General features: G+C 42.4%; 1 protein-coding gene across 3 annotated transcripts in view; it reads left to right on the top strand.

Moving 5' to 3' along the window:
* Nucleotides 1-253: 253 nt before the first annotated feature.
* Nucleotides 254-23655, top strand: part of STK24 (serine/threonine kinase 24) — a 126234-nt gene continuing 102832 nt past the window's right edge. Inside the window, exon 1 of one of the 3 annotated variants that reach the window (XM_028526389.2) lies at nt 254-680. In XM_028526389.2, coding sequence (XP_028382190.1) covers nt 639-680 — 42 coding nt within the window. In that variant the 5' untranslated portion in view covers nt 254-638. The remainder of the gene's footprint in view (nt 681-23655) is intronic. The other 2 variants (XM_036011390.1, XM_036011391.1) reach the window with 2 other exon arrangements.

Raw genomic sequence — 23655 nt, 5'->3', positions numbered from 1 at the left:
GGGTACCCACTTCTCCACGCAGGGAGGACACCCAGTTGAGGCCCGCTCCTCGCACGCAACTGCCTGCCTCCGCCCTGCTTCGCCAGCTGGGGACGAGGGGCAGGTCGTTAGCGACGCTCAGATTCCCCGCCAGCCCCTGCAGAAAGCAGCTCAGGCTTCGCTAGGCGGCTGCGGCCTACAGCGCCCGGAGGCCGCGAGCCTCCTCCCCCTACCGGAAGCGCGGGGCGGGGTCCCAGGCCAGGCTGCGGAGGCGGGCGCGGGGTCCGGGCGGAGGCGGGACGCGGGACGCGCTGGGCGCTAGCGGGCTCCGCGGTCTGTAGGCGCCCACTCAAGCTCCAGGCCGCCGGGCTCCAACCAGCAGCAGTTGTAGCGGAGGCGGCAGCCCCGCGCCCCTCACAGCCACTCCCTGGGGCTGTGAATGGAGACACTGTCCACCACTTGCCGCTGAGCCACCGTTGGGCCCAGGACCCGCGAGGGCTTGGGTGGCTTCAGGCTCTGGCCGGCTCTGTGAAGCCGGACTAGGGCTTGGCCGGCTACCCCCGCCGCCCAAAGGCTGCGCGTGGCTCGCGGGCCTCGTCGCTAGCGTAAATCCTCGCAGCTCGGCCGTCCCGTCTCAGGAAGTAGCCGTCCTGACCGCCATGGCTCACTCTCCGGTGCAGTCGGGCCTGCCTGGCATGCAGGTAGGCATGAGCCGGGCCGCCGAGGGCTGGGAGGGAGGGTTGCGCCGGCCTGGGCGGAAGCGGGGAACTTGGTGTAAACACGGCCCCCCCACCCACGTTGCCCCTCCCGGGGTCGCGCCGACCTCCCGCCGCTCTCCCAGCCCCCCAGGGCATCCTTGCAGTGTGCAGCGTCCAGCTCTTGGGCCTGGGGGTGGGGGCAGCAGGCGCCTGAGGCCGCGGCCTGGAGGCGGCCTTTGCTAGTCTAGAGCCGCGGTGGTCAAGGGAGGGTGTGGGGTGCCGGCCTCCTAGCCTTCGCCGCTACCCTCTTCCCCCACTGGGTCTAAGCTGCAGGCCCAGAGCTGGCCCCAGCCCGGAGGGAGAAGTGATGTGGGGAAATGCCTTTGGAGGCCCCTGCGCGATCTCTGGGCCCTGCGTGCGGGCGGGGGTGGAGTGGGGTGGCCCCAGTCCTCCTCTCGGCGAGCCGGCTGCGAAGTTTAGAGGCGGAGAAGAGCGCGGTGCGCGCGGGCACAAGTCCTGAGCCGGGCGGGGCGGAGAAGGCTGGGTAGAGTGGAGGAAGGTGTAACTGCCAGCCCCACTTCCAGCGTGTTAGTTCCGCGCGTTTCCTTTTGGTGCAGACTGAGGGGAAAGTGTGCAAGACTTTAAACCTGGAACAAGGAGTCATTCGGACAACTTGCACTCGGAGCCGAGGCTGACCCGCGGGATCCCGGGGTTTTTTACTTTGAGACTTGATTGGATCCAGATGAGTTCCTTCCCAGTAAACCTCTTTAGTTGATGCTTTGTGGCATCTTGGCCCACCAGTGACTTTTTTAGAGGGTGGGGAGAAGTTGAATTTCAAATTTACATGAATGCATTAAAGTTTTTCTTCACTTGGGACTGTTTTTCGTCCTTTGAAAAAATAAAACCTCCATTCTTGGCTAGTTTGTAATGTTTGTAAGCGCTTAAATGGTGGCAGATGATTAGGATTAAAATCTCCCGATGCAGTTAGGGTTTTTCTTTAAAGTTTTACTTTCCCAGTGTAGCTAAATGAGTGAGCCTAAGAAAACAACCACAGTATCCAATTGGATTATTTATCTTACAGACATCTACCGGCTCATTTTCTCTTACTTCGCTTTTGAGGGCTGAGAGGAATACGGCCGGCCTCTTAGAAGTCAGGACTCTGTTCCCCTCATCTGACACAGATCATTATCTCTATTTTTTAAACTATAAAAAAACTGGATTTCATTGTTCAGGTTTGAAATAGAAAAATGATGACATAATGTAGCCAGAATTTTAGTCCGCGTTTTTTTTTTTTTTAAACTCCTCCATGGAGCAGCAGTTAAAGTTAGTATCTTAGGAGTATGCTTCAAGAAACACTGCCCTTGAATCTCATCTAAATAGTTTTAAAACTGAACAGGCATTTGAAACCTAAGCTTCTGCTGACTGCTAGGCAAAAATCAGATGTAGTTTCTTGGTATTTCTTAAAGTTTTTGCTTTGGTTTGAATTGGAAGGCCGTGTGAACTGGGTGAAAATTATCTCTAACCAGAAGAGTAAGAAGGCCCTCCTGTAATGATTTTAAAAAACAAAACAAACCCAATCCAAACTTTTACTCAGTACTTCCTTTAGACTGACTTTTATGCTGTGTTAGATTGCAATCTAACACACATAACTCCTTAGAGTTCACTTCGGTCTTGGTGGAAAGAGAATCAGTTTGAAGACATACTTAAAGCCCCACTAGCTGGTGCCCTGAAGTCAGTATCAGATGATTACTAGGCGGTTTCTAGTCTTTACTTTTTTTGTCCTCACTTTTTTCTTTAAGAGTGTGGACCAACACTTTTAAATCTTGGGGAAACATGAATTTTGTTTAATAATTTTGCCTTCCAAATATGGTGTATTTCCTAGATAATGGTACAAGGGAACGGTTTCTATTTTGCTTTCTCAGTATAACAGCTGATAAGTTTGCAGCTGTTACAGTTTCAGTGGTGCTAAGGTGACTTCTGACAGTCTGTGATACTATATTAGTATTGTTCACCTACAAACTGCAAAATGGTTTCTGGTGTACCATTTGGGGAAGAACATTCCTTTCTTGCCCTCACCCTCCAAAAAGCCCCACAAAAAACAAGAACATTTATTTTCTTTGAATTAGTAGCTGCTGCTGTCCAAGGGAGGCTTTCCTTAGAGGATTAAGTTAGAGAGGCACACCTGCCTTTGACTACTCTCGGGATAAAACAGAAGCACTAACCCTTCTGTGCTCTGTCCTGGTACATTTCACATCCCTTCCTTTTTTACCCTCTCTCACCACATGACCAGGGCTCACAAGGGTTTGGCCTAACAGTTTCAGAAAGAGCAGAATAAATTGGTGGCCTAGGCAAAGATGCTTAAAAAATAAACCTGAATGAAACAGTCGTTTAGTATAAACATCATTTTTCACTGTCTTGCAAATCATTTTTGTCTCTTGATTCTTACTGGTACCACTCAAAGCATGCTGTTTTCTAAATGTGCAAACCAACAGAGACTAATTGAACTAACCAAGGTGAGGTACTGTTATGTGGCAAATTCGTGACTTGGAAACCAGATTTTTTCCTACCTTCAAGAGCATACTCCTAACCATGCTGTATTACTACTTTTTAATTAGTTTTACATAAATTAATGTTTAATTCTTTCTAACTTGGGTTTGCTGAAGAAGTTAGAAATGTGGCATTGATATTTTGTTTAGTCAATAAACAGTCGTTATTGGATGCGCCAGGCCCTAGGTAATTAATGACTGTAAACCTGAATAACATCATTTTAAATAAATGTTTAATGAAAGTTGCCCAAAAGCGTTTTCTTTTTTACCTCCTACACCCCAGTTTCATATTAACAAAGGGGGAAAAATAGAAATCATGAACTGAGTGTAATAACTACAAATAGACAAGAAGAAATTAGGTTAATTTGTGGATTTAACTATACCTTGTTCTTCATTGAACATGGTGGCATTTCACTCAATTAAGATTAAAAGAAAATCAAACTTCAGTTGGAGGCAGGTGCACTGATCAGCTTATAGTTTGCATAGTTATAATTTTAAAAGAAATAGATTTTGGTTTATTAATTTTTACTACAGAATTTTATCAGTCACTTTAAACATTTCTGGACCATGACCCACATAAGAAATATATTTTACATCAAGACCTGAAACAAAACTTTTAGAAGACAGTCCTAATTATTATTACCTGGTGAAGTAGTTGTGTGATATATTTTATTTTTTTAAAACTGGTTGCAACACCAAATTGATTTCATACCTGAGTGGTTTTGACCTAAGTTTGAGACACTGATTAGCTGTGTCACATGTGTAGTAGGTCTTGAGATCAGTTAGCATGTTTTGAGGATGCCATAAATTTAAGATATTTTCATATTTGAAAGTATAGACACTTTAGAGGAATAGCTAGAAAATTGAAAGTTTCTAGTGGTTAGCATCATCCTTCCACTTTTTTAGCTGCTTGGAGAAACCTTTGCCTGAGAATGCCCCTTTGTATGGGGAAAGAGGGAAAAACATTTAATGGCCAGATTGAATGCATTGGGAACTTCTTTCAAGTGTTTTTGCTTACCCTGGGGAAACCTGTGTGTTCTGGAAAATCTGGGAAATGAAGGTAAACAGAAGGACAGCTGGATTTAATTGTGGCTTAAGTGCTCCTGTCCTTCCCCGCCCCGCCCCCCCCCCCCCCCCCCCCCCCCCCCGCCTTATTGTCACATTTCTGTAGGGTTTTTTTCCCCCTGTTTCCGTGGGAGAGGCCTCCCCATGTTCAGCTTGTTACCATTTATACTCAAGGAAAAGGTTGGCCTGTTAAAGAGTATGGACCTCTAGGGTGTTTGTGAGATTGAGGTTCTAAAAAAGCACCTTAAGGAAGATGTTGAACTGTAGAATGTGGTCTGGTGTCTTAGAACTTTGGGGATGGGGAGCTTGCATTCATGCAACACATTTGTCTCTGGAGTGTGGTGTCAGCCGCCGTGGGAGGTATAGGTGATAAACTCCTTTGGTCCTGTCCTCAGGAAATCAGCAGCTTAGTGAGGGCTGACTTAAATGAGTAACTGAGGTGCACAGAGAGCAGAGGTGTGTGGTTGAAAATCTGGCTCTTAGACCTGGGAGTGGAGGGGCAGCACACGCCCAGGGAAGGGATCCTGTGTTCCCAGCTACAGTTGGGTAGCATTGTTAAGTGTCCTGTATATACTTTAGGAATCATGCTTCCTCCAGTAGAAAGTGGAAGGAGTTGGATTCTGGGGAGTGCTGGGTGTCACCTTGGAAGGTAGTGGTAGCACTTTAGGTGAGAGAGGAACCTCAGGAAAGTGGGAGTAGGGGCAGAAGAGACAGTGGTTGGAGGTCCCAGTGTCAGCAGAGTAGCCTGGGTGGACCTTTTCACAAAGTTCACTTAAACTTTGGTCATTTGAACTCTCAATGAACATTTTATAGTCGTTTATTTATTGTTTTTCATCCCCCTTCTTTTGACCCTTTTTATTGTTTTATGCTGGAGTAATAAGGAAAATAAAGGTACATTTTTCTGTAACTATTAGTTGCTTAAGTTTTTTTTTAATATCTATTTTAATACTTCACATTCCTCTTTTCCTCATCACAGCTTAACAGTATTAAGAATTTGTTTTGCTTAATGTATTTTGGGGGTGAGAGTTGTCAGAATATTTATAAAAATTAAAATTAAAAATATAACTTGGAGCATTCTTGATACTTCTGTTTCACATAGAACCAAGTCAGCTTCAAGTAAAAATTGGTCATATTAGATTTTTCTAGGCAGCTCATGTAGTACAATTCCAGCAGAGAGTTAGGGGTAAGTGGCAGCAATTGTCACTGTATTCCTGTTTCTTCTTGTAATTTTTTTGTCCTCATTTTTGAGCTATGTCTCTAATGTGTGGAGCTGAGCTTACTTATTTGATGCAGGTTGACACTACTTTTCAGTTGAGTATTTTTCTAAGACCTTGGTTCAGGATGTAGTGTGAGTGGTTACTGAAGAAATGAGCCTCTGGTTGCTGCTGCTTTCTATGGAGTCTGATGATTTCTTGAGAAACATGCCACTTCACCCTCTATTTGAGTGATTTCTCCCAGTGATTCACAGTTGCTGGCTTGGAAACCCGGTACCTGCAGGAAATGGACCACACCCAACCAACCCTTCTGTGGGGTTTTTTTTTTTTTCTGCTTTAGCTGAGTATTGTTATCATAATTGGAATCTTGTGGCAGGAGTACAGGAAATAGAAGTTGCTTTCTGATAGTCCTCTCTTGCTGCTTCGAGTCAACCACTGTCATTGGACCTGTCATTTCCCATAATTCACGTTTTTGCATTGCAATGCATTTAAAACTCTTAATATCAAATGCTTTGGGAAAAATAAAAACATGGCTATTGCAACACCTGGCTCCTGGGGGTGAACATGGAGTTTCCTAATCTAAAATTTGGCTCCCTGGTTTCCAGGTCCAAGATTAGAGAAAACAAAACAAGATGTACCTTTGCTACAAAGTATGAAACATCCCAAATTGTGGATTACAAAGATACTCTATGTATACACCCCTGAACAAGCACAGCCTTGACTTTAGGTACCTTTTATTGTGTTCTCATGAGGCTTCTTGGCCAGCAAAAGGAATCCTATATGTTCAGCATCCTATTGGTATGTGAGTAAATCGTGAGAACGTTTCAAGTTTTATGCTAATGATTATCAAATATGTACCTGGTGTTTATCTTCCTGTTACTTTCAGTCTGTTTTTAAAAAGACTTTTCTGCCTTAAGATTTGAAAGGACCATATAGACCCAAATCCTTTTATAAATGTTTAATTATTTAGGATTTTAATTTAGATTTTATTAAAGAAATTATGCATATGTTTTAAAGAATCAAATGGTTTCATAAGGTTTGTTTGGAAAGATAGCAGTTACTTGTCCCTTGCCTCCATTTCCTCCTCCCGAAAGACAAGCCCCTTTGATCTCTTAGCTAATTGTTGATATGCCTTTGTTTATAAAGAACATTTAAAAAATTGGTGGTGCTTTTTTTCCTAGTTTCAGGCATTATTTCTGAAGATAAGGATTCAACTTCTTGCCTCCTTCACTCTCATGTTACCTCCCCTTTCCCTCCCCAGAATAGTTAGTTACGTTGTAACTTTGGTTAGATAGCTGAACAATTACTGTGACAGTGTAAACGGTATTCATAGCCCAGCTGTTAGTAAACCAGGATTACTTTTCAAATCTTTTTTGAAAGTTGTTTTTTTGGTAATGTACTTAGCTTTAACAAAACAGCATAGATTGGGTGGCTTAAACAACATATATTTCTCACAGTTCTGGAGGCTGGGAAGGCTAAGATCAAGGTGCTTCAGTGTCTGGTGAGAATCCTGATTCATTGAAAGTATATTTTTGAGCCCTGGCTGGTGTAGCTCAGTGGATTGAGCGCGGGTCTGCGAACCAAAGGGTGGAGGTTCAATTCCCAGTCAGGGTACATGCCTGGGTTGCAGGCCAGTTCCCAGGAGGGGGTGCATTAGAGGCAACCATAGATTGATGTTTCTCTCCCTCTTTCCTTCCCTTCCCCTTTAAAGATAAATAAATAAAATCTTTAAAAATAAAAAAAGAAAAAAGTAACTGTGGGAGTATTATAAACTATTATTTTTTAAAAAAGTGCATTTTTGCTGTGTCCTCACATGGCAGGAGGGGCAAGGAACTCGCTGGGGTCTGTCTCATTTATAAGAGCATGAATTCTAATCCTCAGGACTCCATTCTCATGACCTAAACACCTCCCAAAGGCCCCGCCTCCTAATACAGTGACATTGGGGGGTTAGGTTTCAACATTGAGATTTTGCAGGAGACACACAAACATTCAGTCTGTAGCAGTACTTATCCAACTCCCAACTTGCACCAGTTGTTGAAACCCTCTCTTGGGAAGTGCAGGAAGAGCAGACAGGCTCTCTGTCAGTTTTACAGAAGGCTTCCCTGTGAGCCTGTGTATCTGCTTGGTATGGATTGGTGATCTTCCACACTTGGTGCACTGCTGTCTTCCTCTGTTTTTGTCTGCCAGATTTCTCATGCTGCTCTCTGTTGGATGTCCGGTTTTCTGTCCCCTGTCATCTTTCTTGGTTTACATCATTGTGTTGGTGGAACTACTTTCCATTGCCTTCCTGCTAATGGAGTACATGGGAGACAGGTTTTTGAGGCTTTACATACCTGAAATTTTCTTTTTCTTTTTTTAAGAATTTATTTATTTACTATTACAGAGCCTGTCTCTGTAATAGTAAAGAGGGGGGGAGGGAGGGAGAAAGGTAGAGAAACATCAATATGTGAGAGATACATGGATTGGTTGCTTCTCAGTTGCCTCTTGCATGCCCCAAATTAGGGACCTGGCCCGCAGCCCAGGCCATGTGCCCTGACTGGGAAACCAGCAGCCTTTCGGTTTGCAGGCTGGCACTCAGTCTACTGAGCCACACTAGCCAGGGCTGAAATTTTCTATATATTGCCTTCCATTAGTATTTTGGTATGCAATAGAATCATAGGGTGGAAATTATTTTCCTCCAGAATTTTGAAGTCACTTCTTCACTGTTTCAGCTTCCAGTTGCAATGCTACACCAATTTTGTAGAATCTGAATTTTTCTTTTCTCCTGCATTCATGTTACCTCCCCTCACTGTCCTTGACATCTTTATATGGGGGTCTATTTTTATTTTTTTGTGATAGGTACTTTGTTAGGTCCCTTTAAGTGGTCAATGCAGGTCTTTTTTTGTTGAATTATTTCTTGGATTCCCCTTCCCTTCCCTTTTCTTTGTTCCCTCTTAAACTTTTATTTTTTGGGTGTTGGACCTTCTGGATTGGTCTTCAAATATTCTTACCCTTTTAAACCTAATCTCTCTCTTTTTTCTTTGGCTTTAGTGATTATCTCAACTTTTTCTTCTAATGAGTATTTCATTTCTGCTCTTGTTTTGTAAATTCTAAGAGCTTTTTTTGGTTCTCTGAATGTTCCTTTGTTACACTGTTCTGTTCTTGTTACAGTTGAAATATCTGTTCTTATCTCCCTGAATATATTAATTTTGGTATTTTTTTCTTCCAGTAGAGTCTCCCTGCCCCCTTTGGTAGGTTTTAGTTTCTATTGTTGTGGTAGAGGCCACCTTCAGATGTCCACTAATATGTAAGAGTGGGGGACTACTAAGATGGTTAGAAATCTGAGCTCATGAAAGGGTTTTTAGCCCTGGCTGGCGTAGCTCAGTGGATTGAGCTCGGGCTGCGAACCAAAGTGTCACAGGTTCGATTCCCAGCCAGGGTACATGCCTGGGTTGCAGGCTATAACCCCTAGCAACCGCACATTGATGTTTCTCTCTCTCTCTCTCTCTCTCTCTCTCTCTCTCTCTCTCTCTCTCTCTCTCTCCCCCTCTCTCCCTCCCCCTCTCTCCCTCCCTTCCCACTCTAAAAATAAATAAATAAATAAAATCTTTTAAAAAATTCTTTAAAAAAAAGAAAGGGTTTTTTTTTTCTTTTTAACCATACTTTTGTCAGGTGCTCTTACTGGACAGGATAGTTGAGGAATGGCTTATGTCAATTTCTTTCTTTTTTTTTTTTTAAGATTTCATTTATTTTTAGAGAGGGAAAGGGAGAAAGAGAGAAACATCAATGTGTGGTTGCCTCTTGCGTGCCCCCCTACTGGCGACCTGGACTGCAACCTAGGCATGTGCCCTTAGATTGGGAATCAAACTGGTGACCCTTTGGTTTGCAGGCCTGTTCTCAGTTTACTGAGCTATACCAACCAGGGCTCTTTTCATCTTTTTGTGCATTTCTGTTTCCTGAGGAAGCCTTTTCTGAGGTCTTCTGATCTCAGAAGACCCCCCATCTGGACTGGTTGTTCTTGTTCACACTTTATATACCACTCAGGCTGATGCCCCTTCTCTGGCCTGAGGTGTCATGCCCACCTGAGTGCTAGATGGAGGGAAAGGACTGAGTGTGGACACAGTGCCTTATGTAGCTTCATTCTGTTCCAGAAACCCTCAGTTTCCTTTCCAGGGAATATGCTTTCAGTTGTTTTCTTGATAGGGAAGGCATGAAGCAGTTGCCTGGCTTTGAAGGGTGGGGAAAGCAGTCAGAGTATCAGATCACTTCTTTAACTCTTCCTCACTGTAGGTGCTCCCTTCCAGAGGTTCCTGTGCTCAAGTTTCTGAGTTTTGGGGATTTGCACTGCAAGTGACGTTGATTCTCTGCTTTTTCCACTTGTCTTTTAGCATTTGTTTTCTCTTCTCCAGTAGATGAGAAAAGTTTTCTCTTCTCTCTTGGTACACAGAGGTTTCAGGATTAATCAAAATAGAAGGCCATGGTCAGTGTGCTCTCTACCTGTAAGTCACTACAGATCAATGAATAGAATTTGAATTCCAGTGTCAGGATTGTTTGGGCTTCATTGTTGCCTTCTGTGATTGTGCCTTCTGCTTTCTTTCTGTAAGTATACAGAAATATAAACATATGCTTGTTTTCCATATCTCTAATAGTCATGGACCTCCACCTCCCTAACTTGAACCGAGAACCTGCTTTTCTCTATTTTGTCGTGTTTACTGGCCCCAAGATCTTGCGGGCACAGAACCAATTTAGGGAGCCCTCTTTGGAGAAACATTTGCTTGAGTTGATTGATGTTTTGGGGGCTGAGGCCATGGTCTAGAATTGAGTGTCTGCTTCTTGGGAGGATGGTGAGGGCAACGTCAGTCATGGCTGCTATTTTGTGGCTCTCAGCATAGCACTTGAGCACAGGTGCACAGCAGATGTTGAATAGCTTTCCAGGGTGGGTTCAGGAGCCTGTGTGGCAAATTCAGTTTGCTACTTGTGAGAAGATAGTGGACTGAGGAATGGAGAAGAGGTATCTTGGCATGCTTAGTGCAGAGCACAAACTTGGTCACTGCACAGTGTTGTTCCTTACACATGTGACATCTGTGGATGAATGACTCAAGGGAGCAAATAGAAACAGGGAAAGCTGTTCTTTGGGAGACTGCCTTAAAATGTTATCTGACTTAAGTACAAAATACTTATTGGGGGGTAGAAATTTACAGTAACGAACCACTGAGTGAAAATGGAAAGTAATCCAGAATCTGGGATTAGCCAGCAGCTATTTTAGGCAGAGTTTGTAGAACTGTAAAATCATTTTCACTTGTGTTAATTCAGAGTTGTTAAATTGGTACCTGAACTCTGGATGAACTGAGAATCTGCTGAAGAGAAAGATACTATGTGAAAGTTCCTTTATTGTGTTCATGTGTTTTCATTGTATCAAACATTTCTTGAGAGGTAATTTAGAAAAAAAATAGAGACTTCTGGTCAAGATTGTGGCATAGGCAGAAATCGCTTGCCTCCTTGCACAACTATGTCAAAATTACAGCCATCATTCAGAACCATCAGAAATTGAGTAACAACTATGGGAATAAAGAAACCATATCCACCCAGGCTGGTAGGAGGGGTGTAGACATGGAACAGGCTAATCCCTCACCCCAGTGTGTTGGTAAAAATTCGGGAGGGGTATCTTGGGAGCCAGCAGGCTCAGCACCACACCAGGCCCCCAGCCCAGGGTTCTAGTGCCAGGAAGATAAGTCCCCACAATTTCTGGCTGCAAAAACCAGCAGGGATTGAGTCAGTAGAATAAACTTTTGGAATCCCAAGCAGATCCTCTTAAAGAACCCATTCAGGGACTCGTCTACTCACACTCACTCCCTCTGACCTCTAGCACTGGGGTGACAGCTTGGGGAGCACCAGTGGCCTATAGGGAGAAACTGAAGTGTCTGGCATTGTGGTGAACAGAGGCCATTGTTCCTTTTCTAAACCCTCTCCTCACAGAGCCTGCAGGCTGGCGCCATATCTGAGACTCAGTCAGCCTGGCTAACACTGTTTGACTAACTTTGGAGATCCCCAGAGACTCAGCCCTGCCCAACTATGGGCCCACCCCTGCTGCTTTTCTATATGAATAATTTGCCTTGGCTCTTCCTTCCCAACTTCCTAAACCCTATCAAACTAGCCACAGCAGGTCTTAGTGAGCCCAAAGCCAGGCACTAGCAGAAGCTGGCCTGGATTCACAGTTTGGCTTTGCCTGGGAATTTCTAAGCCAAGCACAGGTAGCCGCCATCTCAGATTCCTTCATTTAGTCATTCATTCATTTATTTTCAGTTTTCTTAAAAAAAAGGTTTTATTTATTTGTTTCTAGAGAGAGGGGAAGGGAGGGAGAGAGGGAAAGAGTCATCAATGCATGGTTGCTTCTCATGCGCCCCTGACTGGGGACTTGGCCCACAACCCAGGCATGTGCTCTGACTGGGAGTCGAACCAGTGAACCTTTGGTTCACAGGCTGGTGCTCAATCCACTGAGCCACACCAGCCAGGGCTCAGATTGCTTTATAGCTTAGGGAGCATGTCCCTGGGCAAAACACAGGTGGGGGCTGACCTTGGCCTGTACCACCTGGGAAACCCCAGGGCCAGTGTACCCAGTGGACAGCTGCAGACCACTTCAGAGCACTGCCACCCTGCCTCTCCACAGCTGATTTTCCACAGAGGGTGGAGGTTGGTGGTCAGTGGTCACAGCCAATGCTTGCAGCTGACTGGTCTGGCAAATCCCTCCCATTGATCTGTCAGCAGCAGCCAAGGCTCAACTACAAGAGGGGGTATACTCAGCTCACACGAAGGGCACACCTCGAGTACCCAGCTCAGGTGATATGGGTGGCTGTGCCACTGGACCCTACAGAACACCTGCTACATTAAGACACACTGCTAGACATAGAATCAAAGCAGTTGTACCTAATACATAGAAACAAACACAGAGAGGCTCACAAAATGAAACAAAGAAGCATGACTAAAATGAAAGAACAGATCCAAACTCCAAAAAAAGAGCTAAATAAAATGGAGATAAGCAATCTAGCCGAAAACACTGGTTATGTAAGAGGGTGCAACCAGGGGGCCCCCACAAGAAGGATTTGTAATGGGGTCCAGAACTCAGGGTGTCCAGGAAATATTAAAAACATGGGATGTCCTCACCCCCACAAGTCTGAACTGGGGGGTGGGACACATGGAGCAGGGCCATTGAGAGTTGTTTTGCATAGCAACAGTTTTGCAGATGACTCTAGAACAGTCATTTAACAAGTCTATAACCTTTAACTGGTTTCATAAATATGTTAAATAGCTGTGGCCTTGCTCTGAGCCAGGGAGAAGGGAGCAACTTCCACCCAGGATGTAACTGGGAGGCAACTCTCTCTGGTTACAGAGCCTGCATAAGAGCCTGGAGATTATTGGCTCCACACCACAGGGCCATGCCTGCCTGGACTTACCATGGCAGCCCAGAAAAACTGGAAAAATAATGGGAATGCTGGCAAGTGTAGCCGACTGTGCAAGGAGTTGGAAATGGGGCTGCAGAGGACAATTGGCACTGGGATTTAAACCCAGGTGCGGCAGCCATGACAAGAAGAACCATGTGGCTCTGGCAGGGGAGAACCACGCGTATGTGGGTCTCCCTTTGCCACCTTAGGAAGCCAGAAACCAAGATGTAGCAGTGATGCAGAGCTCTGTCTTTAGCTTTTCAAAGAAGGCAGGAGAGACACTGTGGGAAGGAAGGGGTAAAAGGACTGGTGGGCCACAAGGAGGTGCCATGTGGATTTGTATTAAGAACTGGAGACCCAGCAACACAGCTGATGGTGCTGGGAACTGAGGGAGGCCTGCCAGCCAAACACGGATTACTGGGAAGAGCCGGGGGCTACCTGAGCCACAGACTTCTATTTCTTTTCCTGAGATACAGTACCCCAGACTGGGCAAAGGGGGGAAGGAAGGACTGTGTGTGTTTGTGGGTGTTTTAAGGGACTTTGGAATTTTAATGAAGACATTAAGTCATTACTCTTAAGTCTGTATAACTTTTGAATAAGTAATTCCTTTCCTTTTCACCAATCTCTAACATGGAGAGCTATAATTCCCTGGTGGTGGGCAAGGCGAACCTAGTACAGAGGACTCCGGGAGAAGGGGGGTCCATTTGGTAATATTGTGCAACCCCTTCTCCAGTGACCAGTTGGGGAAAATCATGGTAGACCACATGTGCAGTAGCTTTAAAGTAATACAATTGCTTGCACATGTGCAATAAAAGCCCACCAAAACTAGTCTGTAACGATCCACCCTATAAGAATAGAATCCCTCTAGCTCATGAGGTCAATCTTTTCTTGCAGTTGGCCTGCTCCAATGTTCTCTGCTATAAACTCTGGGTGTTTGGTTCAATTCTTTGTCCCGATTACCAAAAACCTGGTTACCTGTGCCCACCTGTGACATTTATAAGGATGACCTCAACAGCATAAAAAAGATCCAGTCAGAAGTGAGGTAAACACTAATTGAAATAAAGAACAATTTACAGGGAAACAACCGAGTAGATAAAGCTGAGAATCAAATCAATGATATGAAACCGAAGGAAGCAAAAAACAATGAGAACAACAAGAAGAAAAAAGAATCCAATAAAAAGTGAGGATGGTATAAGCAACCTCTGGAACAACTTCACAGTGTCCAACGTTTGCATCATAGGGATGCCAGACGGACAAGAGAAAGAACAAGAAATTGGAAATCTATTAGAAAAAATAATGAAAGAAAACTTCCCTAACCTGGTGAGGGAAATAGACATGTAAGTCCAGGAAGCACAGAGACACTCAGCAAGATGGATGCAAAGAGATCCACATGAAGATACATCATAATTAAAATGCCAAAGGTTAAAGATAAAGAGAGAATCTTAATACACAGCAAGAGAAAAATCAGACTGACCTACATGGGAGTTCCCAATAAGACTGTCAGCTGATTTCTCAAAGGAAACTTTACAGGCTAGAAGGAGTTGGCAAGAAATATTCAAAGTTACGAAAAGCCGGTACCTATGGCCGAGATTTCTCTACCCAGCAAAGCTATCATTTAAAATAAAAGGGCAAATAAAGAGCTTCCCAGACAAGAAAAGAACTCATCATCACCAAACCATTATTATATGAAATGTTAAAGGGACTTATTTTAGAAGAAGAACATCAAAACTATGAACAATACAATGTCAAAAAAATACAAATCTATCAACAACTAAATCTAAAAAAATAAACTAAGCAAACAAGAAGAACTGTACAGAATTTTGGACATGGAGAGCATTTTGATGGTTGCCAGATGGGAGGTGGGTGTGGGGTAATGGGTGAAAAGGTGAGGGTATTAAGAAGTACCAATAGGCAGTTACACAATAGCTGTGGGGATGTAGAATACAGTATAGGAAATGGAGTAGCCAAAGAACTTACTTGCATGACCCATGGATTGAATGGTGGGGGATTGCCTGAGGGATTGGGAGGTGCTGGGTGGAGGGTGGTAAAGTGGGGGGAAACCAGGACAACTGTATTAGCATAATCAATAAAATATTTAAAAAATAAAGGTGTGAAAAAATAAAGATGTACAAGTATAAAGAATTACTCATTTACTCAGCACTTCCTACTGCTACAGGTTTTTGTTTTTCCTTCTGCTTCATTGTGTTACTGAATAGATAATTGGAAAAGTAAACATGCCTTTGGCTTGCTGTATTGATGTTAATACAATAAAAATTTGTTGGTCTTAGTAGAAGCCTTGTGGGATGGGAACTGAATTTTATTTCCTCCTGAGGGCCAGGTACTGTGGTAGGCTGCTTATACCCTTGGGTAATCCTTAGTTGCTGCTGTTATACTAGTTTTATAGAGGACAATCCTGAGTCTCTTAAAGCTTGTCCAGGGCCCATCAGAGAACACAGCCCCATTGATATTAGAGCTCTAACTTTTGGTGCCAGCCAATTATGTTCTTTTGCTTATTTACCCCAGCATGCCTCCTAGCAACCATTTCAGATCTTGCTTCTCCACTATCTGGGCCCCCGTGGGCTCCTATTTCACTTTGCACACAGCTTTATTGAAACTGCCTCAGTTCAGGGCTAGTAACTGATGGTATTTTTAGGCACTTTTATTTCCACTATTCTTTTGACTTTTAAAGAAGATTTTGTTACTGCTCCTGTATTATTTTTAATTGGCATCTTGGAAGGTAGGATTGTGTGTGTGTGTGGGGGGGTGACTTGGACTTTTGATGTTTTCCCTGTTCCTTCTTTGATCTGGTCTCTCTAGAGATAAAGTCCTTAGGTTTTCCTCTGTTTATTGCCTTTCAGGTATTGCCCAGATTGTTTTGAACTGTGAAGCAATATTAACTGAAAAAGTACCCTGCAAATCTAGCATAGTAGTTTTCAGATTTTAGCATTTATCTTCATTACCTGGAGGCCGACTGCTGGTCTGTAGGCCTGGGATGGGGTTTTCTGTTTCTAACAAGTTTTCTAATATGTGGCTGCTTAATATTAGAACCACTGTATTGGAGAATTAAAACTGCTTAAATCCCTGTTCCTCTCCACTGTGGAGTATACTACAGTGATCCCCACTGAAAAGCACCTCAGTAGAAACAGTGCTTGGGACCTATGTATGGCTTGTATTTCAGAAGACTGAGTTGGTAACACTGGTCTCATTTTAGGAGTTGAGTAGGCTTTTAATTGTAAGAACTGTCAGTGCCTTTACTATTTCATCATGTATTATACAACTGTTGAGATGTAGAGGAAGGCATGTGTTCCCATGTCTTTATGATCTTATAACCTTATTTTTTAAGAAATGCATCTCTCAGAACTAGCATTTCTTGGTTCTTTTGGAAAATCCTGAACCTGATAATCTTCCACTTTAACAGTAGTTTTTACATTGTCACTCCCTGCTTAAGAGCCTTTGGTGACTTCCTATTGCTTCTCCATCAAATATAAACTCCAGTTTAAAATTCAAGGTCTGCGTTAATAATACCAAGCTTCCCCTTGGGCAACTTTCTAGCCACCTCTCCCTGTCAGCTCACCTTGCTTTTGCTTCCCTGTGCTCCTCCTGCCTCTGAGAACTTGCTTATCACTGCAGGGTACCCCCTTCCCCATTCCATTGCCTGGTAACCCCTGTGAGTTGTTAGTGATTTATATCATGTTTTTTTCTTTTGGATTTTAAGGAAAGACACAGGCCCTTTGTTGAGCATCTGTTGGCTTTAGGGGTCTAGTTAGAATGGGTTCTCTCGGGCAGATTTGATTTTTTTTTTCCATGTAGTTGTCCTGTTTAACACTTAATTGAAATGTATGTATTTCTCTGAACTGGGAAAAGTATTCTGGATCAGTAGATGTTTTAATGTTTGGGATGTCAGAGGTTTTTATGCTTAAAAAATATTTATTTTTAGAGAGAGGGGAAGGGAGGGAGAAAGAGAGGGAGAGAAACATCATTGTGTGGTTGCTTCTCACGTGGTCCCCACAGGGGACCTGGCTTGCAACCCAGGCATGTGCCGTAACTGGAGATTGAACTGGCAACCCTTTGGTTTGCAGCCCGCACTCAATCCACTGAGCTACACCAGCCAGGGTGGTTTTTATGCTTTTTATGTATATGAGGGGGACCCCGCAAAAACTGGAATTTATTTATAAAAAATTGTGTATTTATTCTTACATGTTTAAACTTCAGTATCCTTCAAAGTACTTTCCATTTGATACAGTACACCTATTGAAATGTTATTTTCCACTGCTCAAAACAGTTTTTGAACTGACATTTGATGCCTTTTAGTGCTTCTGCTGTGTTTGGTTTGGTTTGGTTTGGTTTCATCTCTTCCACATCGGCAAAACATTTCCCTTTGAGGACCTTTTTTTAATCTGGGGAAACAAAAAAAAGGAGGGGGGAATCCCTCCAGGTGAGATCAGGTGAATAAGGGAGGGTTAGGCAAGCAAAAAAGTGCTGAACACTCAGCACAGTGTGGCAGGTGTGCTCGTAAATTGCCCATTATGAAATGGGCAAACTTGTTGAGTCTTCAGAAAAATTCACTGAAGCGACCTCTCACAACAATGCAAGCTGGTACACTGATACAGATGGCTTCATAGAACACTCACCTAGCAGGGTAAGCCTGTAGTACATGAGGCCTACTAGCCTGAAGATAATTCTGTTTTTTTTTGTGGGGGAGGTCCTCCCTTTTAAATAGTTGATTTGATTTTTAATTCAAACAATGATCTGTATTAGCAGTCTTTTATTAGCGTGTACTGCAATTAGCTAGACTTTGATCTTACCACACTTGCTTATTTGAGGTTTTTTGGGGTGGGGTGGGTGTTGGTGCTTGATTTTTGTTTTTTAAGTGCATTGTTATTTTTCTTTGGTTTGTTTTGGCTTTTTCCAATATAAGGTAAATGGCATATTAAGCAGACTTAGGGCATTGACTGTGACAGGAAAGGAAGTTGTCAGGTTTAGACTCCTTTCATTTGTCAGTGAACAATCTGAAGTCATTAAAAAAAAATCCCTTGTGTCATTCAGAATGCTTTCATCCATATTGTCTTTTTTAAGAAAAAATGAAGCACTTAAAAGTGAAACTGCTTCATTTCCTGGCCTTAGTCACACAGGCCATCTGTCCTTATCTGTGAAGCAGATTGGGATGTGATTGGAGGCTGCTCGCTCACCTGGTAACTGGAGGTCCCAGGTCATTCCCAAAGGGGCCTGGTGCTGTTGGCGCCAGTAGCCCAAGGGTGTGACCCTAGATACTGAGGGATAGAATTTCTTCTCCCTGTAAGGCATGAAGTGGAGCCATATTTTAAAGTGATCACATAATTTAAAATGTTTTTGAGTTGAAAAGCAATTTACTCTTTCCTCTTGAATGAATTACTGTTTATGTGGAACCAATGGTTTTTTTTAGAGCAGGGTTTCTTACCTCTCCCCCTCCCAAATATGTATGCACATATGTGTTTATGGTACATATGTGTGTGCATAAAATGCGTTATTTTATTTTTTGTAATTATAATCTGACTTTATTAGTAAGTAGCCCAAAGAAGCTCATGCTATAGTACTCATGGTCAGAATTAATTTTTCCTCTGTATTTACAAAAGGAACAAAATCCTCAACATCCTGAAAAATAACTGGAATAAAAAGTTACTTAAGGTAAAATATTTTAAGCCTTTTTAAAATGGTAAAATTATTAGTGTTTTTATACATGGCTTGTTGCATGGATTATTTCTTAACATGTTAGAGAGGTCAAATAAGGTTGAGAAACCCTGTGAAAATGATTCTTCCCTTGGTTCTTCCTTTATCATAATATCTGTAATTCATCTGTTTCTGCTGGGGAATTGGTGGTGGGTGGTAAGGCCCTTTGAAACCAAGTGGAAGGGCCCTCAGTTGCTTATCTGCTGCAGTGTTCCAGCCCCATTTTTTATCCTGGCCACGTTGTCTGAATAAGCTATTAAAAAATAATATGAAATGGGGGGTTGGAGATCGGCATAGAAATGGGAGCTTTTTCCTCCTCACCAGAAAAACACTCTCACTTTACCCTTCATTAAATTATTTTTAAAGCAAAGGCATCTATAATCACATTACTAAAATAGCTGCTTTCTATTTTATTTATTTTCTAGTTGTTGTTTATGTATACATGTATCTTTAGGTAATTGCAGTCATACATATGCACTTTTATATTTACTATTCAGAAATGGATCATAAATACTGTTCTCTATTTCTATACAGTTTTCCTGATGATTATTTTAATGTCTTAACTGACTTACCCTTACCTCCTTTGGACACAAGAGTTATAGTCAGAAACAAGTTCCAGTTTGGCTCTGTTGGTTAGAAAGAATGATCTTGCTGCTTTCTTTTGCCTTTGGGGGGAAAAAAATTATCCTTTCTCTTCTCCAACAGTATTATTGGAAAACACTGTTGTTACTTAATGAGGTTTTTGTAGTTAATTGCTTTGGTCACATTGATAAGCTAGACCTTTCACCCAGTAGTATTACAAATTCACCCTGGGTTCCTTGCCCCTTGACCAGTTGTACTGTAAACAGAGGACAATACAGTGGAATGGGGCCCACAAACAGTGTGTGTGAGCATTAACTTGGAACAACAAAACCACTCTCCTTGCTGGGCCACCTCTTCTAAAGTGTCAGTGAAGGGGCCTAAGGAAGATGAATGGGTAATTCTGCCTGGCTGAATTATATTCTTCTTAATTGTCCTCCAGATGAATACATTATATATGTGATAAATATTTCAGTTTTAAAATAACTTTAGATAAAAGATTTTATTTACTTGTTTTTAGAGAGAGGGGGAGGGAGGAACAAAGAGAGGGAGAGGAACATGGATGTGAGAGAGAAATACTGATTGGTTGTCCCTTGTATGCTCCGCAACCAGACTGCAACTGAACCCGCTATCCACTTTTGCTTTGCAGGACAACACCCAACCAACTGAGTCACACCAGTCAGGGCTAAAATAGCCTTTATGTCCAGTATGATGAAAAGTTGTAGAAGACATGAACATTCCCAGGACTATGATAGGCACAAATATCATGACTTAATATTATTGCTCTTTGAATATTTATTCCAAAATGGAACCAGTCTGTTTTTAACAGTTTCATTTTATGTACATTTTAAGTGAGGTGGCAGTAGTCATTGAGATAACAACATACTGTGTATACGTGTTTTTTTCCTGTGCAAAGTTCCTGCATGAGTAAGGGACTGCTGGGAATAGTGGTGACAACCATTGAAGACAGGACACAGGATGCCTGGCTGCATGGAGCAGCCCATGGGGCTGGAGCAGTAGGTGTTTGTTAGCATTGAGACTGAGTCTGCCCCACATTTGTTCCTGCCAAATTTTTTGGATCAGTCTGTTTATTTTTAATATTTTATTAATTGTTGTCCCATTTTTTCCCCTTTATTCCCCTCCACCCTGCATACCCCCTCCCACCCGTGTCCCCCCCACCTCTCCCTGAGTTTATGTCCATGGGTCGTATGTATAAATTCTTTGGCTTCTGTTACACAAGAAAGGGTGAGCCTTAGGTATGTGCCAGGGTGGGGCAACTCACTTCACTGTGTTGTGGTGCTATATATGGTGGCGGAACGGGGGTGGGGGGCATCCAAGAGGGAACAGTGCTATCACTTGCTGGGCTCTTGTCTGGCTTTCAGCCAACCCCCCCCCCCCCCCCCCCCCCGCCCAATACCCAGAAGCAAATTGGGCCTTTCTGGTGCTGATTCCCAGGTGGGTGGGTTTGTGTACATTCTAGGACCCCATGGGTCTCTCCAACTCTCCTGTGATGATGGGAGTTTCTTCCACTGCCACAACTCCCACAAATTTTTACAGTTAGGTTTTGAGGCATTATTTCCCCAAGCTGGAACTCCATGTTGCATGGTCTGTCTAGCTCCCCAGTTGTTCCTTTCGGTTTATCTGCACACAAATGTGGAACTACTGGGTCCTCCAGCCTTGCTGTGAGTATTGTCTGCTTGGCTGTCCATCTTTGCTCCTCCTGCCGGTCTGGATGAATGTTTCTTCTTTAACTCCTTGGTTGTCGAACTTCAATACAGTTAGATTTTCTGGCAGTGCTGGTTAGTTTTTGTTCTTAAATTTGTTGCTGTCCTTTTTTTGGTTGTGCGAGGAGGCAAAGTGTATCTGTTTTCAGATCAGTTTTGATCTTTCCTCCAAGGAAGTTATGAAAACTTGATTTTTCAGAATTTTGGGGAAGGGATAGAGACCTGTACTAGTACCCTTCTACTATATATAAATATGTCTCTATATAGATATATATTTAATGAATAAAAATGTAAGAAATATAAGGTAATAACGTGAGGCTTTAGCATTTCTGAATTTTACTGCAACACGCTTGCTTTTTTCTTTATTCAGATTAAAAAGTTTTTCTATATTGTATAATTTTTAGTTATTTGTTTAACTCTTTGAGAGTAACCCAGAAATGGATAATTTTTGACTAGAAGTACAATTGAAGAAACAGAGAAAGTATTGTCAGACTATGTCATAAAGGTCTTTGCTATTTTAAACTGAGAAACTGTGTGTAGACTATTTACCTCATAGTAGTTTTTTTAAAACAGAAAAATTAACCAAGGATATTTTGATTATCATTTAGTCCTGTGATCACCATGGCTCCAGTTTGATGCATAAAGAAGCAAAATTTTCTGTGGGTCAGAAGTGAAGTTAACATACAGAATAGTTTCCAACTGCATTTCATATTTCATTTTTAAGTTTGTTGAAGTCCAGTATGTTTTCTTGTAGAAATGAATTTATAAATGTAGTGAAGTTGAGAGGTTAGGCTAGAAAAGCCTAACTGGACTATAATGTTAAGAGTTAAGTTTGTGGTTCTGGAAGGAGGAAGCTAGTTGGTATAAGAATTGGAGGAGAAGAATTTTCTTAACTTTTCTTGGTGCATGACTGGTTCTGTACAATATTTCTGAGTTCAGATTGGCTTGTGCTAGCCCTGACTGTTACCCCCAGTCCCTTTTTCCTCTATTCTATAATTCCTTCTTGATACCATGGCTCCAGTGTGATGCCCTCTTTACTATATCACTTCAATAAATTTCAGTAGTTCCCAATTAAATTTCCCATTTCTTGTTTTAAAATTGATTTTAGCTAGGTGTTGGGAAAGCATTTATACAGTTTGTGCAAGGTTGTAGTGCTTTTAATTATAGGAAGAAAGAACGTGTGTTGATCCATCTAGATATCTAATAGGTGGAATATCAGGCAGTGAAGAATTGATGGCGTTATATAAGAATGATGTTTGGTGTTGAAGAAGAGGAATCTGCCATGTGTGGGACACTGTGCTGGGATTGGGATTAGGAAGATAAATGGTAACCCTCTCTTTTAGGAATTTACAAATCTCTTAGCAGAGGCATGTATGTGAACATACATTTCAGTGGGATAAATGCAGCTGTGGAAGGAAGTATTGGGTTGGCCAAAAAGTCTGTTATGTTTTTTCCATAAAGTAAAAGACACATTTTTCATTTTCACCAGTAAATTGTATTGATTTGGATAGTTGAAGTATAGTATGTTGGCTATCTCCTGCTATTGGCTTCTAGTGGGAAGAGGCCAGGGGTGGTGCTGAACATCTTCCGATGCATAAGACAGCCCCAGAACAAAGAATTATTTGACCAAAATGTTAAAAGTACAAGAAACTTCACAAACTACTTTTGACATGTTCAACAAGTCACAGCACCATCTCCATACACAGCACAAATCTTTTTTTGCATTTCAGTTGCATTTTTACCTTTCTTGAAATAATAGAGTACAATGTGCTGAAAATTTTGCATATTTTCTTCCATCTTCAGTATTAAAACAGCTGCACAGGAATTCACTAATTTTGTTTTTTTAAAAAAATATTTTATTTATTTACTTCTAGAGAGGGGGAAAGGAAGGAGAAAGAGGGGAGAGAAACATCAATGTGCGTTTGCCTCTTGCGTGCCCCTTACTGGGGACCTGGCCCGAAACCCAGACATGTGCCCTGACTGGGAATTGAACCAGGGACCATTTGGTTTGAAGGGCCAGCCAAGCTCAATCCACTGAGCTACAACAGCCAGAGCTGATGTTTTTTAAAGAGCTGTCACAATACAGTCTAACAAAATTGTTTCCAATAAACTTAAAGACAACTATACTACTAGAACCATCGTACAGAAAAAACTAAACTAAATTTTTGGCCAATCCAGTATAAGGCATAGAAGAAGTAGCACAGAGGAAGGAACAATTAAATATCAAGAGATGGCAACTTGAAGATTAATAAAGAAATGATGCCTGAGCTCTGTTCTAGAATTTCTGTTAAATGGGGAAGGAATCCAGAGACAGTGTTTTTTTGTTTTTGTTTTTGTTTTTTGTTTTTTAAATAGCATGGAGTGTTTGGAAAAGTGTAGGTAATTCAGTTTTGCTGGACTTCAAAGGGAAATAAAAAACGAGTCCTGAAGTTGAAGAAGGTGTTGGGGGATCAGTTCATAAAGGAAGGACCATGCTGAATGGTTTAGGCTTTAGCCTATTAGATGATAGGAAATTTCCGGGAAAGTTTAAAGTGGCAGAAATGAGACCAGTTTTGGATTTTAACAGTTTGGTGGTTGGACTCCAGGAGGTAGAGGCTGGTTCCTCAGCCTGGAGACCATTGCTGTGGCCCAGGAGAGAGCTTATTGGGGTTGGACTGAGTCACCCATGGCTGGGTGAAGAGGAGGGGGAGGAATTCAAGAGTGACCTATGGGTAGTATGGGACAGG

This window comes from Phyllostomus discolor, chromosome 11 (assembly GCF_004126475.2).
Source record: "Phyllostomus discolor isolate MPI-MPIP mPhyDis1 chromosome 11, mPhyDis1.pri.v3, whole genome shotgun sequence".
In the NCBI taxonomy this organism is placed as follows: Eukaryota; Metazoa; Chordata; class Mammalia; order Chiroptera; family Phyllostomidae; genus Phyllostomus; species Phyllostomus discolor.
This window is presented reverse-complemented; position numbering and strand designations above follow the sequence as displayed.